The 19,527-nt window shown below is 42.5% G+C and overlaps 1 protein-coding gene across 2 annotated transcripts in view; it reads right to left on the reverse strand.

Moving 5' to 3' along the window:
* Positions 1-6,709: 6,709 nt before the first annotated feature.
* SLC35F2 (solute carrier family 35 member F2) overlaps positions 6,710-19,527 on the reverse strand; it is a 156,458-nt gene continuing 143,640 nt past the window's right edge. For both annotated transcript variants that reach the window (XM_073662201.1, XM_073662200.1), the window contains exons 7-8: positions 9,763-9,917; positions 6,710-7,221 (exon numbers count right to left, since the gene is read on the reverse strand). In XM_073662201.1, coding sequence (XP_073518302.1) covers positions 7,021-7,221; positions 9,763-9,917 — 356 coding nt within the window. In that variant the 3' untranslated portion in view covers positions 6,710-7,020. The remainder of the gene's footprint in view (positions 7,222-9,762; positions 9,918-19,527) is intronic.

The following is a 19,527-nucleotide window of genomic DNA, read 5'->3' on the forward strand; positions in this document are numbered from 1 at the left end:
CCAGTCAAGGCAGCATCTGAAATAGACAAGAAACACACAGGCAGTACACTTGCCGTAGCCGTCAAAGATACTCCTTAGACCAAAGAGCACTTACCCGGCTGAACGCCACAGGGATCCTCAGGGATGTGTGGCGCCATGGCCCTTTGCTCCCCCCTATGGTGGAGCACGCAGGGACCCTCTCTGATGTGTGGTGTGTGCCTCCGCCAGGGAGCGCCATGTATCCCCCGGGGCCGGCAGGCATAAGTGGGAACCTCCTCAAGGGGTACACAGAGCTGCCAGGGGAGGGTCAGGGGTCTCAGCAGCGCCGAGACCCCCAGAGACCTCTAGACCACGGGGGGTCCAGGACTCGCTGGATATAAAATAACAACTCTTCTGAGGAGCTGCCGAAGCAGCGACTATCCTCTGAGACCTCAGATAAAAAGACTGATGAACATGGGAGTAGGAGGAGCCTATATACTGGAGGGGCCGGTCGTCTTTTTCCAATCTGAGGTGACTATCCTATGGGGCTCCGCCTACCCACGAAGTAGAGAATCTGTGTCTCCCTTCCTTCCCTTCTGCTGCTGAAAAATAAATAGAAAGAGTAGAAACATATAAAAATAACTTTTAATATCCAAATGAGAAAAAAAAAAAGAGTTATAGCTCTTTACACCGCATGTATGAAAAAACTCAAAAATGTGTGCTTAGGAACGGGGGCTAAATTGGTTAATATTAGTGATGAGAGTACGTGCTCGGATAAGGTATTATCCCAGCACGCTCGGGTGCTGAGTATTTTCAGCTCAAAAAATTGACCAACATGCAATCCCTGCATGTGTTGCGGCTGTCAAACAGCCATGAGATATGCAGCTGCGGCAACTCGAACCTATTTTTCGAGCACGTCGAAGATAATCAGTTAGCACTCGAGCGTGCTCGGATAACCCCTTATCCGAGCACCACGTTCGCTCATCAATAGTTAATATAAAAATGTTTTTACAGGATAGAAATTTTTTTTTTTTTTAAAGAACAAAAAATAATGGGTCTTTCAAAAAAAAAAAAACAAGCCCTCACACAGTCAATTGAGATATAAAAATGTGATAAGTCGTTAAATGCAGCATAAAAAACAAAATTAGAAAAATAATGTTTTTTATTGTGCAAAAGTAGAAAAGACAAATAAAGCTAAATAATACAGATATTGCTGCAATCACAAACCTCACAGAGCTCAAAGAGCGCTTTGTTAACGTTTGTTAAGCATTCTTTTTGTGCGCCCAATATGTTTTCTATGGCACGGGCTTTCTATGCAATAGATAAACCCTTTGGTATGACATAAAATATGATCCTTAATTGTAAATTGCATATTGTCATGACACCGTTTGGTGTATCCAGCCGGGGCGCCGTCTGAGTGATTCAGCCACGAGGATTCAGCATCAAGCCCATCCATTCAAGCTACACTGAAAGAAGTATCACCCACATCTTCATCCAGTTAAGGTCAGTACCCGGACCCGAGGGTTCCATCAAGACAGTGGTTGATACTACATAGCGCTACATTAGAGAAAGAAATTTTCAGTATTACTCTAACATTCTATGCAGCCGCAAGCGGTGCTGACCACATATCGGACAGCTTATCATACCCTTGATGGTGATTAAGACTTTAGAGGTGCTACACCATTATCTTTCTTTATGAACATAATGAATTCTGACCCTATATGACTTTATCTTGCTGTACTCTCCTGATTGGGTTCATAATCAGATGCCACTCACTTCAATGTTCTTTGAGCAATACCTATATCTGTGACTTTTTAGCTCATTGTATCAACTTGTGGTAGTTGCTAGCTCTTGTAGCAGTAAGGGGTTCGTTCCACCATCTATCATGATGATCTTGTTAATGAAGTGCCAGTGCTATAAGTCTCTATACCTTATAATCACATAAACCTGCAGAATAAAGCGATCATGTCATTTATAGCAGTGTTCCCCAACTCCAGTCCTCCAGAGCCACCAACAGGTCATGTTTTCAGGATTTCCTTAGTATTGCCCAGGTGATAACTACATCACCTGCACAGGCAATTATTCCACCACCTGTGTAATAGTAAGGGAATCCTGAAAACATGACCTGTTGGTGGGCGTTGAGGACTGGAGTTGGGGAACACTGATTTATATAGCACTTGGTATGGCATAATTCATTTTTATTTTCATACTCATCCCTCAAACTCCTCAAAAAATACAAATTTGATGATGATTTCACTCTATATGGTGCCATTTAAAAATGAATCCGGTCCTGTCAAAAACAAGCCCTAAAATGATCGGTTGTGGGATTGCAATTATCACGAAACAAGAAGCAACGTTGCCAATCGTGACCGCGGTGAAAATTGTAGGAGTTCTGCACTTTCAGACAATCCTTCTATTTGTCTTCCAAAAATGTTGGTGTGGGTCAATCGTTCGAAACTTCCCTGCATAGATATTACACCAGCATTACAGGCGAAACAAGAATTTACCCAGTGCTTCCTAATGAGCAAGTCCTCACACAAGTAGATCTTCACATGAAATAACACAAAAAAAACAAACATTTAAAATTTTACAAACATATGAAATTTATTTTACAGCTATTTTAAATAACTTTTTTTGTCACTTTGAACAGATAAAACAAATATAATGGTCATAGGCTTTTAGTGTTTTAATACATTGCCAGTATCATGACATTTACACTTGGTTAGGCCTCATTCAGACATCTGTTTTTCCAGGACAGACAAGTACCAGTGTACACGTGTCCGTGTTTCTTTGTGGACCGAGTGGTCAACACACAAAAAAGAAAAATCAGATATTTCTATTTTTCATCCGAGACACAGATCAAAATCATCCATTCAAAATCTATGAGCCCGTAAAAAACACAGCCCATGAATGTCACCTGTGTGCAATCCACGTACTGTCCATTTTTAAAGAAACTACAATTTTTTCCCCCACATATGAGAAAATCACTGGTGGTAAAATTGGCACACTGACCACACTGGTGAAAATATGATCGAGGGAAATCTGTCTGTTGAGAAAAAAAAAAAAGGGATGTCTAAATGAGGACTTAAGCCACGGCCCCACTATCAGTATGTGGTCAGTATTTTTTCTCAGGAGTGGGAGCCAAAACCAGGAGTGAGTGATAAATGCAGAATTGGTGACTTGTTTCTATTATACCTTTTCTCTGATTGTTCCTCACCTGGTTTTGGCTCCCACTTCTGAGAAAAAATACAGACCGAATACTGATAGTGGGGCCGTGGCCTTAAGAGAAGAAAGATGCCAGTCCATACATATGACTGCTGAGCGTATAGGAATGTAGTTCACATACCCCCGTAGGGTATGTACACATGACATCTTTTTCAAGTGGGTACGCAACATAACCCATCTGAGAAAGTGCTAAAAAAATGAATATATGCACTGCAATTTAAAAGCAACTCTATGTTCATATGTGCAGGCTTTTGACCTTTTATTGGCTTCAGGTTTCCAGAGTGTCCTGAAGCATCTTCCTATGGAAAAACTTGGCAGGTTCACGTCACATGTCTAAAAGACAACATGTGTGCATACCCTTAAAGCGTACCTTCACTTTCTCAAGAAAAAGATGATAGTTTGTAGAACTCTGCAGTATAATAAGTCTGTTAAATCACTATTACATGTTTTTTGCTGATGACCCACAGCACAGACCTCCCTAAGTATGTGCTGTGAGCTACACGGAACATGATAAAGTCCTTCTCATGCTGCTAAGCTACAGTCTTCAGTGCATGAGCGAGTGCCATAAGATATTACAGCACTCGCTCACTGAAGATAGTAGCTAAGAGCAGGATGCTGCCTAGTTTAGTGTAGCCCGCAGCACAGACTTAGGGCTCTTCCACACGTCAGTATCTCCGGTACAAGTGGTGAAAGTTTCCATAAGTACCGGAGACACTGACACATACAGACCCATTCAAATAAATGGGTCTGTGCACACCTCAGTGTGTTTTTGCGGACCGTGTGTCCGTGTGCTCCACACGGAGACAAGACCGTTTTTTTTGCGGACACACGGTCCACAAAACGTACCACAAGGATGACATCCTTGTGTCATCTGTGTGACACATACCGGTGCCTGGGAATGTCACTGTTCCCAGGGGCCGGTGCTGAACGCTGCCCTCATCATGGTTCCCTGCCGGAGCTGTAATATGCACCAGCAGGGACCATGATGACAGTAGTAGTAGTGTATTCTCAGTGTGCTCACCTGGAAAATTAAGAATAAAATAATAAAATCCTTATACTCACCTCTCCTAGGTGTTCCCCCCCCCCCTGCTGTCATCCATGTGACCGCTGCTGCTGAGGAGCTGGGGAGAATGAGCCGCTCCGGAGCTGCAGCTCAGGAGCGGTGTCCTGTCACTTACTGAGCGCAGCTCTGGAGCTGCTCATTCTCCCTGGCATCAGCGGTCACATGGATCACAGAGGGGGACACCTAGGAGAGGGGAGTATAAGGATTTTATTATTTTATTCTTAATTTTACAGGTGGGGACACAGAGTACACTACTATGACCCTCATCATGGTCCCTGCTGGTGCTGATCACAGCGCTGGCAGGGAACCATGATGAGGGCAGCGTTCAGCACCGGCGCCTGGGAACAGAGCTACCTGTAGTGCTGATTCCCAAGCGCCAGTCCATGTGATCCAGAGGCGGCACAAGTGCCGCACACGGATGCCACACGTAAAACACACACGAACACACGGGGCACAAATATCTCCGGTACCGTTTTTTCCGGTACAGGAAATATCCAGAAGCGTGAAACCGGCCTTAAGGCGGTCCTTGACGTGGGTTATCAGCAACAACATGTAACTGAGTGATTTAAAAAACTGTTAGCAATCCACCATAAACTTTTTTTCTGCGAAAGTGGAGATATGCCAAGATTTATAGAACAAGGTATGTCATTCATTGGTACCATGTCCTCTTGCAAGCTCATAATTCAAAGTTACGTGTGAATAAGTTGTTCTAGTGCCATGCTGTATTTTCATTGGTTGCTTGCTCTTGACAACTAATGCTTTGGGGCTGGATGTTATCTGGGGAAAATAGGAGAACAACAACCCTCAAATAATGTAAAATATACAAACGGCTCTCCAATCTATGAGATTCAAGTGGCGAATATTTTTATGATCCTTTGTGAATTGTACAGCATTTGACGGTCGGTCATTGCAGGTTATGCAAATCACTATTTCGAGTTAAAATATCCATGTTTATGCTCCCTTGAAGGAGATATATATATATATATATATATATATATATATATATATATATACACACACACACTTCAGTAAAAAAATATTTTTTTCGCTAATGCATAAATCCCCCCACTCAAATAGTCTAATAGAAATATCCTAACACCCATGCAGACTCTCATCCTGTAAAACTACAAAGGAAACAAAAGTCTGACCCTGCAATCATTTGCTGTTTCACTACTTCTGTCCTACTGGCTGTAGGCAAGCAACAAAACCGGGCGGGTGGAAAAGAATAACACATGACTGCAGGTTTACACTACAGTTATGCGGTTGGACAAAATCCTTTTAACCTAAATAATCCCTAAAAGCTCCAGACATAAGGCACCTCTTACCAAAACAACATGTTAGTCATAGATCAGGTTCTTTTTTAAAAAAACAAAAACAAAGTAAAGTTTAAAGTTGATAAAAGAGTTTAAAAAGGAATATAAACTCTCTAATACCAATAACAACAACTTTTTTTTTAATAATTACCTACTTGAGGTTTAGAAACAGTGCAGAAATAATCAAACTGCAGCACACTGAATAAATATAGTAAAAAAGAACATGGGACAAAAGGTCTATAATAGAAAAAGAGCATCAAAAATATCCCTGTGTCTGGCTGAGCTGCTCTAGTAAATGTTATCCAGTCTTATTCAATATATTTTTAAATTAAAAACAAAAAACAAAACATGGTTTAGACTAAAGCAGGTATCTTTACGATCAATCAGTCTGCTTCTGACAATAAGTCATCCCTAAAATAAGCTAATAACAGGTAGCAATGCTGGTGAGACCACAGCGATCAGCTCAACTCTGCTTAGGAATAAGAGAGCAATTCTCCTGCAGCGCCCCCGGAGGGGAATTTGAGAATTACACCATTGTCACCGAAATCCATGGAAGGTCTGTCTAGTGCATTAACATGCTGGATCCTCCAGAGAAACTAATTGTCATGTTATTGGGATCATCGGGATTATTAAAAGGGATTGTCTGCTACTGGATAAGCCCTTAATAATGGCCCCAAGATGCTGCTTAAATTAAAGAATACAAACCTCCCAGACTGGCGCTGCAGCTCTGCTTTCAGTATTCTTCCACTAGGAAGGAACAGTGAATGCTGCAGCTGATCAGTGGCTACGGATTGGCTGCAGCAGTCCTAAACATTGCTTATGTCAAAAGTCCAGCAGGGTACACAGGACTTAAAGTGGAGGAAAGGTACGAGTCCAAGAGGCAAGTATAGTTATTTTTTTTTTATTTATGCAGCAACCTAAGGCCATTAACCCAGATTCCTTAATAACTACTTTAAAATGAGTTTTCTAAAAATGTAAGAATTCTCTTAAAACAGACATATTTCTGTAATAGTCGATTGGAAATATTAATTTTTTTAAAAAATTAAAGAAAAGCAGTGTATTTATCAGTTGTTCATTTTCTGAATTTGTAACGACTGGATATTTTTAGACTTCTATAGTCAAACTGGCTTAAAAAGTTGTCAATGCAAAATTAACAATTATAAAAATGTATTTATTTATAAAAAAAAAATGCAAAATGTAAAAATATGAATAAATATAAAGTCACTATAAGCTAGAAACAGATTTCCACGTGTTCTATGTTTAGAGTGTAATTGGTGTATTATAAAAATAAGTCCAAGGTAAATAGCTGGTAACGGGAACCTGAATGTAGTATATATTGGTCAAAAAGAAAAAACAAAAAAGTTTAAAATAAGTTTCTAAAAGAAAAAAAAAAAAAGGATAAAAATGCAATTTCTTCATTTTATATATAAACGGCAAAGGCAATGTCGCTGTTGGTTGTGTTCAATCTCTGGAGAGCGAATCAGGCATGTACTGCAGGGGTGTGGCCGGCTCCTGAGGAGCCTCGTCATCCTTCATAGCGCTATTCTCCATGCCTCCACTAGTCTGTGCCGGCGTAGGCTCCATATGGTAAGTTGCTGTGCTGCAGTACATAATGAATCCCACCATAATCACCACGAATGCTAGGATGTAGAGAAGAGAGAACTGAAAAAGAAAAAAAAAACAAAAAAAACATTTTTTTGACTCTCCTACATTTTCCTACTCATAAAAGAGTAATCATCGTTTCAAATAATTGTGCAGAATAAGCTGTGTGAACATAAGTATAACATATCTGGCTGCTACAGGACTTGTATCCTGCATTTTCCGATCTACAATCTCACTCTGAATTTGCAATCCACCCTGAGCTGGTGAGAGAATACTAGCTGCAGTGGTCTCAGCACACTGAGAGGGATTCCTGATCTTCACTCATTTTTTTTTTAGCACAAAAAGACAAACTGTAGCAGCATGAAGGAAATTACACAACAAAGCCGAGTTGTCTGGTTGTGAATCAGCTGTGGGCTGAGGTAACAGTTTGGATAGAGGTCGTTGTATTTCTCCCTCTGCCTGTTTCCTCTTCGTGCTCCCATACCCATACAGTATAATGACACCACATTGAGTGTGCAGTCTGTCTTGTCTGACCAAGATGTATTTGTGCATTTGTGGATGACAAGAGGGAGGGGAAGAAATGTAGTATAAATGGTGAAGTCAGCGGTTTTCTTGGAAAATATGTATTGAAAAGTATATTCCTACTATAGTTGAAACTACAGCTCCATTTTAAAGCATCTTTCACTATTTTCTTAAAGAAATTGGATGCTTTCGACAACCCCATTTTTTTTTGTTTGAGAAGTTGAAAATAACTTGATCACATTATGACCTACTATCCAAATTCCCAGTTACAATCTGAGAAGGTAGCTGGGAGTAACTGTTCAATGATCTTGCAGCGCCTCCACAGGGGAAACTTAGAATTACGCAATGCTTGTCAAAAATTAATGGTCAGCCTGTGTAATGCATGGACATAGCACAAACCCTTAAACATAAGAGACTCTCTACTTTTATCGTATTTAGAAGCGCCTAAAATGGAGTTGAATTGTCAAATTTTGATCTACAGGTTTGTTGTTTTTTTTAGGTTGATTAAAAGAAAAAACAGGCAAATTAGCAATCCTGACAACCACAATGACATGCAGGATCGGTTCATCTGAAATATGTATACAGAAATATGATCCCTTTATCCTATAGTGAAAGCTTTCCTTAAAAAGGGCTTTCCAATTTTTATTTTTTTTTAAAAGTTAACAATGGGACATCACCGCAATAGACGTCATGTTTACCGCAGCTGATCTTCACCAGACTAGAAGTGCTGGGATTACAACCAGACTGAGGCCACCGATCGACTGCAGTGTCAGGTGACTGCTAAGGCCACCGATCGACTGCAGGCTCAGGTGACTGCTGAGGCCACCGATCGACTGCAGGCTCAGGTGACTGCTGAGGCCACCGATCGACTGCAGGCTCAGGTGACTGCTGAGGCCACCGATCGACTGCAGGCTCAGGTGACTGCTGAGGCCACCGATCGACTGCAGGCTCAGGTGACTGCTGAGGCCACCGATCGACTGCAGGCTCAGGTGACTGCTGAGGCCACCGATCGACAGCAGGGTCAGGTGACTGCTGAGGCCATAGATCGACTGCAGGGCCAGGAGACTGCTGAGGCCACAGATTGACTGCAAGGTCAGGTGACTGCTGAGGCCACAGATCGACTGCAGGGTCAGGTGACTGCTGAGGCCACAGATCGACTGCAGGGTCAGGTGACTGCTGAGGCCACAGATTGACTGCAGGGTCAGGTGACTGCTGAGGCAACCGATTGACTGCAGGGTCAGGTGACTGTTGGTCAGAATGTTATTTCCGGTCCGAAGATACCGTGGAGATTAATGGAGTGGCAGCGTAGAAGAGGAAGGAGGATTCTGGAGAAAAGTATAGCTTTTTCATTCAGTTATCAAGATGGCTTCTCATTAGTAAGAATTAACAAAAAAGGGGGAAAACTATTTAAAGGCCTTCCGATCCATATTTAACTAAAGTCACCCAAACCCGCCCATATCGGCAGAATCAACTGACAGTCTAATGTGTGTAGAGGCTACCCGACAGAAGATATCAGGGGAGAGAAGGGTCGGGCTCGTTGGATTTCCTACAGCAGATCCTTTAGTTTTCTGGGAGACAACCTGTCGACACAGGATTCAGACAGCGGTTCTATCAAGCCAAGCGCTCCTATGTATGAAGGGGTTTGGGGAAATAGTGGACGGCTAGAAATTTGGATGACAGCTATCTAATGAGTATAGAGGGCATTAGAGTTTTCTAGACCTGACTACCTTCCGATGGCTGATGCCGATCAGGCAGGTTGATGACAACATGACTGATTCTTTCACTTCTCACAGGAGACAAGTTGCCAACAAAAGGCTTTTGGAAGCAGCTAACTAGCCTTCTTTTTTCTCCCCAGCAAGCATGTTTATGGTGCGGCCAAGAGAAACATCTGGCTGCCAAACAAGTTGGCCAACAGCTATCTAAAAAGTATGGCCACCTTGAGATTACAACTGCCGAGCTGTATACAGGTTCGTTGATTGTACACAAAGCCCATCTTACCACCTACAAATCAGAGAAGTTACAATAGGAAGAAACATTTAAAGAAGAATATAATAAACTATTGTCAGAGATCATTCTTACATTGTACCCAAATAAAAAGAGGCCAAAGAAGAGGCTGTAGAGATCAGCGGTCAGGATACCCAGGTTAACAGAAGTGGCGCTGGTGACTCTTATCACAATAGGCATCACGCTGTACAGTCCGAACATGCAAAGGGCAAATACAGCAAACAGCAGACCTGGAATACAAGCAAAAACAATGGTGTTATGACTCAATATGGAAGTAGGTGGCAGTTCCTACAGTGCGAACTTCAATCAAATGACCAAGAGAATCCAATTATTCAACTTAAAATCTGATCAAACTCCGATCAGAGTGTGAGAACAGTTTGATCCGATTCCATCAGATGAGGAGAAGATGGATAAAAACATTTCTCCATTCTGTGAGGCCGCGGTAACCAGACTGCACTCAGATGTCATCCGAGTGCAGTCTGACGTTTTAAGAACACTCATTGACTTGCATGGTCAAATGCGATCCGAATATCTAATCAAACTTGGGCATACAGTGATTTTTTGCTCGGACTAAGACTGTCCGATAAAAAAAAATTGGACATGTGCACCACCCCATTGTATAACATTGGTCCGAGTGCGATCTGATGTTTTGCCGGATCACACTCAGATCGAAAATACGGTCATCTGCACAAGCCCTTAGAACAACTAAGGAGAAAATATAAGAAGCTATTAGCAGATTATAATAAATATAAATGTTATGTATTCCTGACATCATAGCTTTAATCAAAGAGACCACAATGGGCTCTTGTTGGCTCATCTAGCAAAGAAAGACAACACCAAACCCCCTTGATATTGCTGTTCAGGATATGAATGGTATCATGGTTCTTTAACTTCTTTAACCTGGGGAAGTAAATTCAGCCTTTGTAGAGTTTTACAAGTCCTTACATACCTAGACTAGCCTAAACGGATGATAAATTAGCAACATATTCCGAGGTCATCTCCTTTTCAGTGCAGCCTTTCTAGATGGCGACCTAACCGAAAAGGTGGCTCATCATGTCCCTTCCCCAATAGCAAATCCATGCAGATTGGCTGTTTTCTTATCAAAAACATTATTTTATAAAGTTGAACTCAATGGAATTATGTTTGCTTTCAACCTTAAAAACTTTTGAAAATAGGAGTGGTACAACCAAAATATAGATTTTTTTTTTTGGCCCCCAAATTACATAAGCTATAAATGCGGTAATTCTATCCTACATACAGAACTGTTGCCAGATTCTTTACGAGAAACCCTGACAGTCTTGATGCTTATGCCTTTTAGAGACCCCATTGATTTTGGGTCTTATACACCCACTTTGCTCCAAAATATTTACATTTAAGATTTTAGTCAACATTTCTGGAACCTAGGATCAATGGGGTTCTTGCTGAAATTATACATGGAGACCAGTCAAGTTTCATGCCTTGTAACACTACTCATATTAAAGAGAACCTTTCAGTTGATTTGGGATGCCCAAACCACGGGCAGGATGAACCAGAGACAGCCAAGAACCACAGGCAGAGCCGAGAGGAGTTCACGGACTGCAGCAACATGTGCACATATATGGAGAGACTTGTCAATCGCTTGGAGCAAGGCGGGGAGAAGCCACCCAGGGACTGCAGCGGATACATCTTGTATCTGCCTGTGGTCCCAGGCCGGCTTTTAAACTATGTTTGCTCTGAAACACTGCAGTGTTTCAGAGTAAAACATACTACTCTTGCACTTAAAGTGCACCTGTCAGCAGGATTGTGCTCAGTAAACTACATACACTGAGGTGGGTGACATTACACTGATTAAAATGATACCTTGCTTGATGAAATCCGTCCTGTGGTTCTTGTGTAATCAGTTTGGAGATAATGTTATGCTCGTGCTTCGGGGAGGCCTGTGGGGGGCGCTCTATCTGGTGCTCTGCTTACATACTCATCTCTATGCTCTTATGACAGCTCACTGTGCCTTCACTGACTTGCCTCCTATTTTACATAATGCATCTAGTAGTGCGGGACTAGGTAAAATAGAAGGCAGGTCAGTGAACCGATCAGTGAGCTGTCATAAGAGCATACAGATGAATAAGTAAGCAGAGCACCAGATAGAGCGCACCCCACAGTCCAGCCCAGGACCATGAGCATATCATTATCTCCAAACTGAAAATAAAGATTACACAAGAACCACAGGACGGATTTAATCAAGCAAGGTATAATTTTAATCAGTGTAATGTCGCCCACCTGACAGTGTATGCGCTTTACTGACCACAATCCTGCCGACAGGTGCGCTTTAAGCACTCAAACTCTGGAAAACTAACTTTGGATTTTATTGAATAAGCCCAATTAAAATAATCAATAGATAGGTCAGTTTTTGAGGATAAAGTCATGTCTTTGATGACACTAGTGAGAGAGGCCGAGCATTGGGCCTTGCTCCCTCTAACACTGGTTGGATAAAGTCAACCTTCTAAAAATGAAATTGCTTCCCAAATTTCTAGAATTACCCGGCATGGAAACTCTGCTTATCTAAAGATTAGGGGGACTGGTGCTTCCCGGTTTTCTTTTAATTATTATTTAATGAATTCTGGAGGGCACACAGGATTTATTTTCCATCTGACATTGCATAATTAGGTATGCGTCACAAATTCCCATTGTTACATCCAGCCTATAACCTTACTGACCATTCACTGTTCAGATATCATCAACTGCGGCATGCATTCAAAGCACAGTTTGGGGGACTAGAGATATCTATAAATATCATCTTAGGGTTCGTGCCCACGATCAATATTACTAGCGTTCTGGACGCAGCGTATTTTTGCTGCAACCAAAACGCTGCGTTGTACAGTACAAGCACAGTGGATGGGATTAATAGAAATCACATGCCCACTATGCTTTTTCACGCTGCGTAAACTGACCTGCGGTGCGTTTTTGCAATCCGCAGCATGTCAATTTCTCTTGCGGAGATGATGAGTCTTCTGTGAGGACTTTCCCCATATACTTACATTAGATGCAGAAAATCCGCAGTTAAAAAAAGCACATACATTTTAAGTGCTTTTAAACACAGCGTAAACACACACAAAAACCACATCTACACAAACATATTATAGGTACAAGCAGCAGGGGGAACAAGAAGTTGCCCAAAGCAAAGAGTTCAGTAATGTCCCACCCTCCCTACATATACATTTGCACCCTCTAGTGCTTTTCATGTGGCACTGAAGGGTGTTTTTAGCCTTGTTTAACCTAATAAATAATTTTAAAAAAATTACGTGGGTTTCCCCCTATTTTGGATAACCAGCCAAGGTAAAGCAGACAGCTGCGGGCTTATATTATCAGGCTGGGGAGACCCATGGTTATTGGGCCCTTCTTAGCATAAAAATACAAGCCCACAGGCGCCCCAGAAGTGGTGCATCACATTAGATGTGCCAGTTCTGGCGCTTTGCCTCGGTTCTTCCAGATTGCCCTGGTGCGGTGGCAATCAGGGTAATGGTTTATGGGGTTGATACTGTATAGTGTCAGCTGGCATCAAGCCCTGGTGTTAGTAATGGAGAGGCGTCTATCAAACACCCCCATTACAAACCCAATAAGTATAAAAGGTAAAATATTTTTCTGTGTGTTTTTTTAATCAATTAAAAAAAACAAAACACTCCTGACAGACAATTCTCCATTACTAACACCAGGGTTTGATGCCAGCTGACACTACACAGCTATCTTCAACCCCATAAACCATTAGCATGATTGCCACCACACCAGGACAATCGGGAAGAGCCAAAACTGGCACATCTAATGTGATGCACCACTTCTGGGGTGGGGTGGGCTGGTATTTTTAGGCTGGGAAGGGCCCAATAACCATTGACCTTCCCAGCCTAATAACATAAGCCCATAGCAGTCTGCTTTACCTTTGCTGGTTATCAAAAATAGGGGGGACCCCACGTTGTTTTATTTGTTAGGTTAAACAAGGCTAAAAACACTCTTTAGTGCCACATGAAAGGCACTAAAGGGTGCAAGTTTATAATCTGTTACGAGGTTGTGACATTAGTTATCGGCTTGATCTCCATTTACTTTACTGAACTCTTTGCTTTGCTTAAAGGAAACCTGTCAGGTCGCCCATGCCCTCCAACCCAGCAGCATTCACCTATGTATGAGTAAATTCCCTTCCAAACCAGCCCTGTGTAATGCTATTCAGTGAAAAAGGTATAAAAAAAGCATTTCTCTATCGCTTCATTGGGGAATACAGGAAACTATGGGTGTATGCTGCTGCCACTAAGAGGCTGACACTATGCACAAAAAATTAGCGACTCCCACCGACTGACACTAAGTTTATCAGTTTTAGCTTAGTGTAAGCAGGAGGTGGACACAGGTCTTTTACTAGACCCTTATCAACCTCGGTTTTCGGCATTTTTCATTAACGATTTCCCCTTTCTTTATCAGAAGGCTCTTCTCTTCTATGTCTGGAGGGAAACAGTGTGAAATGTCACACTGTTATCCCACAGAGACTATGAACACAGCGTGGACAGACACCCCGTATCCTCATCTGTCTGGCAGGACCCTAGCCCCCCCCATCAAGAGTGTTCAGGTGATCCAAGGAATCGTTCTGCCCACTCACTCCTGCCCGCTCGCCCACCAGAGCTTGACGGTTTCAGGAGGTACAGATGGCCTGCAATTCGGTGAGGCTTGGACCTCTGAGTATTCTTCAGAGACATTCTCAGAGATGGAGAGGTACCCTTTTTTCCCCACAGGTACCCTCCACCCTCCCGCTCTTTATTAAAGACTCCAGGATTACAAATGTGATGAGAAGAAGAAGATCTACAGGATCTAATGTAACACACAGACTCTCAGAAGAATGTAGTATGGTATCTGGGGGCCCTTAAGAGCGAGAGAGAGTGAGTGAGTGTGTGTTCGTCTGGGCACAGCCTCTTTCCATTTTTAGGCCTCTGTGCCACCCCCCTCCTTCGCCGGCTTCACTCATTAATTTAGGCCCCGGCTTAGGTGCAGCCTAGCTGTGGAGCTCAACTCCGGCCCTTCCCTCTTCCTCGCGCAAACTTTTTCCGCCTCAGGAGCAGACACGCCCCCTCTTTTACCTCAGTGGCACCGGGACTGCACACCTTCCTCCTGCGGCTGCCATTTTCTGCCATCTGGACAGCATTATCTCAGGAGCCTCTCTAGCCAGCCTCCTGAGCACTCTTCACTGCGTACTCCTGGGATCAGCTTGAGGTTCCTCAGCTCTCTGGAGGGTAAGCTCTGCTGACACGCTTCTCAGCAAATCTTCTTTTCTGTCCCCTAACCTCTAGTTAGTGAGTCTGCCTTCTTCTGTCATGTCTAATTCTAAAAGAGGAGCACGCTCTCGCCCTCCACTACTCTTGTCAAACATTTTGTTTGTTCTTCGTGTAAGTGCAGACTCCCTTCAGGTTAGCCTTCTACCCTCTGTCAGGATTACAGCGATCCCTCTATCCTTACTACCCAGGAGTCCTCCACCACTTCCAGAGAGAGTGGCCCCCTTATCTCAGTGTGGGCAACCTCTATAATAATAATCTTTATTTATATAGCGCCAACATATTCCGCAGCGCTTTACAATTCAGAGGTTCATATACAACAGTAATAAGTAACAAAGTTAAAGATAATACAATAAAGCAAAAATAATGACGACCCTTCTCGTAAAAGCTTACAATCTACAATGAGGTGGGGGTGACACAAAGTACATGTGCTTATTTACAATGATAGTCCAGCCATCTTGAAGGAATGGGGAATAGATAAAGGCTTCATGAGCTAGTCACCAGCCAATATTTGTAGCGGTTTTGGGTGCGGTGGAGAATTATGTTCAGAAAATAGTGAATGGGCTATATACAGTTACAGTGGTGGCCAAAAGTATTGGCACCCCTGCAATTCTGTCAGATAATAATTAGTTTCTTCCTGAAAATGATTGCAATCACAAATTCTTTGGTATTATTATCTTCATTTAATTCGCTTGCAAGGAAAAAACACAAAAGAGAATGAAGAAAAAAATCAAATCATTGATCATTTCACACAAAACTCCAAAAAAGGGCCGGACAAAAGTATTGGCACCCTCAGCCTAATGCTTGGTTGCACAACCTTTAGCCAAAATAACTGCGAACAACCGCTTCCGGTAACCATCAATGAGTTTCTTACAATGCTCTGCTGGAATTGTAGACCATTCTTCTTTGGCAAACTGCTCCAGGTCCCTGATATTTGAAGGGTGCCTTCTCCAAACTGCCATTTTGAGATCTCTCCACAGATGTTCTATGGGATTCAGGTCTGGACTCATTGCTGGCCACCTTAGAAGTCTCCAGTGCTTTCTCTCAAACCATTTTATAGTGCTTTTGGAAGTGTGTTTTGGGTCATTGTCCTGCTGGAAGACCCATGACCTCTGAGGGAGACCCAGCTTTCTCACACTGGGCTCTACATTATGCTGCAAAATTTGTTGGTAGTCTTCAAACTTCATAATGCCATGCACACGGTCAAGCAGTCCAGTGCCAGAGGCAGCAAAGCAACCCCAAAACATCAGGGAACCTCCGCCATGTTTGACTGTAGGGACCGTGTGCTTTTCTTTGAATGCCTCTTTTTTTTCCTGTACACTCTATGTTGATGCTTTTTCCCAAAAAGCTCTACTTTTGTCTCATCTGACCAGAGAACATTCTTCCAAAACGTTTTAGGCTTTCTCAGGTAAGTTTTGGCAAACTCCAGCCTGGCTTTTTTATGTCTCGGGGTAAGAAGTGGGGTCTTCCTGGGTATCCTACCATACAGTCCCTTTTCATTCAGACGCCGACGGATAGTACGGGTAGACACTGTTGTACCCTCGGACTGCAGGGCAGCTAGAACTTGTTTGGATGTTAGTCGAGGTTCTTTATCCACCATCCGCACAATCTTGCGTTGAAATCTCTCGTCAATTTTTCTTTTCCGTCCACATCTAGGGAGGTTAGCCACAGTGCCATGGGCTTTAAACTTCTTGATGACACTGCGCACGGAAGACACAGGAACATTCAGGTCTTTGGAGATGGACTTGTAGCCTTGAGATTGCTCATGCTTCCTCACAATTTGGTTTCTCAAGTCCTCAGACAGTTCTTTGGTCTTCTTTCTTTTCTCCATGCTCAATGTGGTACACACAAGGACACAGGACAGAGGTTGAGTCAACTTTAATCCATGTTAACTGGCTGCAAGTGTGATTTAGTTATTGCCAACACCTGTTAGGTGCCACAGGTAAGTTACAGGTGCTGTTAATTACACGAATTAGAGAAGCATCACATGATTTTTCAAACAGTGCCAATACTTTTGTCCACCCCCTTTTTTAGGTTTGGTGTGGAATTATATCCAATTTGGCTTTAGGACAATTCTTTTTGTGTTTTTTCATTGAAGACAAATTAAATGAAGATAATAATACAAAAGAATTTGTGATTGCGATCATTTTCAGGAAGAAACTGAGTATTATCTGACAGAATTGCAGGGGTGCCAATACTTTTGGCCACCACTGTAGGTCCATATATATTTGGACAGAGACAACATTTTTCTAATTTTGGTTCTAGACATTAACACAATGAATTTTAAACAAAACAATTCAGATGCAGTTGAAGTTCAGACTTTCCGCTTTCATTTGAGGGTATCCATATTAAAATTGGATGAAGGGTTTAGGAGTTTCAGCTCCTTAACATGTGCCACCCTGTCTTTAAAGGGACCAAAAGTAATTGGACAGATTAAATAATTGTAAATAAAATGTTCATTTCTAGTACTTGGTTGAAAACCCTTTGTTGGCAATGACTGCCTGAAGTCTTGAACTCATGGACATCACCAGACGCTGTGTTTCCTCCTTTTTGATGCTCTTCCAGGCCTTCCCTGCGGTGGTTTTCAGTTGCTGTTTGCTTGTGGGCCTTTCTGTCTGAAGTTTAGTCTTTAACAAGTGAAATGCATGCTCAATTGGGTTGAGATCTGACTTGGCCATTCAAGAATATTCTTTGCTTTAATAAACTCCTGGGTTGCTTTGGCTTTATGTTTTGGGTCATTGTCCATCTGTAGTATGAAACGACGACCAATCAGTTTGGCTGCATTAGGCTGGATCTGAGCACACAGTATGGCTCTGAATACATCAGAATTCATTCGGCTGCTTCTGTCCTGTGTCACATCATCAATAAACACTAGTGACCCAGAGCCACTGGCAGCCATGCATGCCCAAGCCATCACACTGCCTCCGCCGTGTTTTACAGATTATGTGGTATGCCTTGAATCATGAGCTGTACCACGCCTTCGCCATACTTTTCTCTTTTCATCATTCTGGTAGAGGTTAATCTTGGTTTCATCTGTCCAAAGAATGTTCTTCCAGAACTGTGCTGGCTTTTTTAGATGTTTTTTAGCAAAGTCCAGTCTAGCCTTTTTATTCTTGATGCTTATGAGTGGCTTGCACAGTGCAGTGAACCCTCTGTATTTACTGTCATGCAGTCTTCTCTTTATGGTAGATTTGGATATTGATACGCCTACCTCCTGGAGAGTGTTGTTCACTTGGTTGGCTGTTGTGAAGGGGTTTCTCTTCACCATGGAGATTATTCTGCGATCATCCACCACTGTTGTCTTCCGTGGGCGCCCAGGTCTTTTTGCATTGATGAGTTCACCAGTGCTTTCTTTCTTTCTCATGATGTACCAAACTTTTGCCACTCCTAATATTGTAACAATTTCTCGGATGGGTTTTTTCTGTTTTTGCAGCTTAAGGATGGCTTGTTTCACCTGCATGGAGAGCTCCTTAGACCGCATGTTTACTTCACACCAAAACCTTCCAAATGCAAGCACCACACCTCAAATCAACTCCAGGCCTTTTATCTGCTTAATTGAGAATGACATAACGAAGGGATTGCCCACACCTGTCCATGAAATAGCCTTGGAGTCAATTGTCCAATTACTTTTGGTCCCTTTAAAAACAGGGTGGCACATGTTAAGGAGCTGAAACTCCTAAACCCTTCATCCAATTTTAATGTGGATACCCTCAAATGAAAGCGGAAAGTCTGAACTTCAACTGCATCTGAATTGTTTTGTTTAAAATTCATTGTGGTAATGTCTAGAACCAAAATTAGAAAAATGTTGTCTCTGTCCAAATATATATGGACCTAACTGTATAAAAAGGACTTTGGTTAGGGATTGTGATAGACCGCCTTAAACAGATGTGTTTTTAGCGAGAGCCTAAAACTATGTAAGTTGTGGTTTGTCCTAATTTCTTGGGGTAGAGCATTCCAAAGAAACTCTGGATAAGCATTGGAGCCGGGAGCAGGAGGTACGGGTTAGTGCGGATGTAAGCCGAAAGTCGCTTGCGGAGCGTAGAGAACGGGCAGGCCGATAAATAGAAATGAGGGAGGAGATGTAGGGGGGTGCAGCACTGTAGAGAGCTTTGTGGGTGAGAACAAGCAACTTAAATTGGATCCTATAATGTATGGGCAGCCAGTACAATGACTGGCACAGAGCAGAAGCGTCTGAGTAACAATTAGCTAGATAGATGACTGTTGCTGCTGCATTAAAGGATGCACTGGAGAAGGGAAAGTCGAGTGAGGGGGAAGCCAATTAATAGAGAATTACAGTAGTCAAGGCGGGAGTGGATCAGGGCAACAGTGAGGGTTTCTGTTTCCATGGTGAGAAAGGGGCGGATTCTAGAGATGTTCTTCAGGTGCAAGCAACAAGAGTGGGCAAGAGATTGTATATGGGAGGTGAAAGAAAGATTGGTGTCAAACACAACGCCCAGACAACACAACATTCTCGTAAAGGCTCTGTCCTAGCCCAGGACAACCTGTCCATTACTCTAGAGACCCTGTCTTGGCTTGGTTGGATTGTCAATTGGTCAAA

Source organism: Phyllobates terribilis, unplaced genomic scaffold (genome assembly GCF_046119375.1).
Source record: "Phyllobates terribilis strain yellow unplaced genomic scaffold, ASM4611937v1 Scaffold_2__4_contigs__length_985480577, whole genome shotgun sequence".
NCBI lineage: Eukaryota > Metazoa > Chordata > Amphibia > Anura > Dendrobatidae > Phyllobates > Phyllobates terribilis.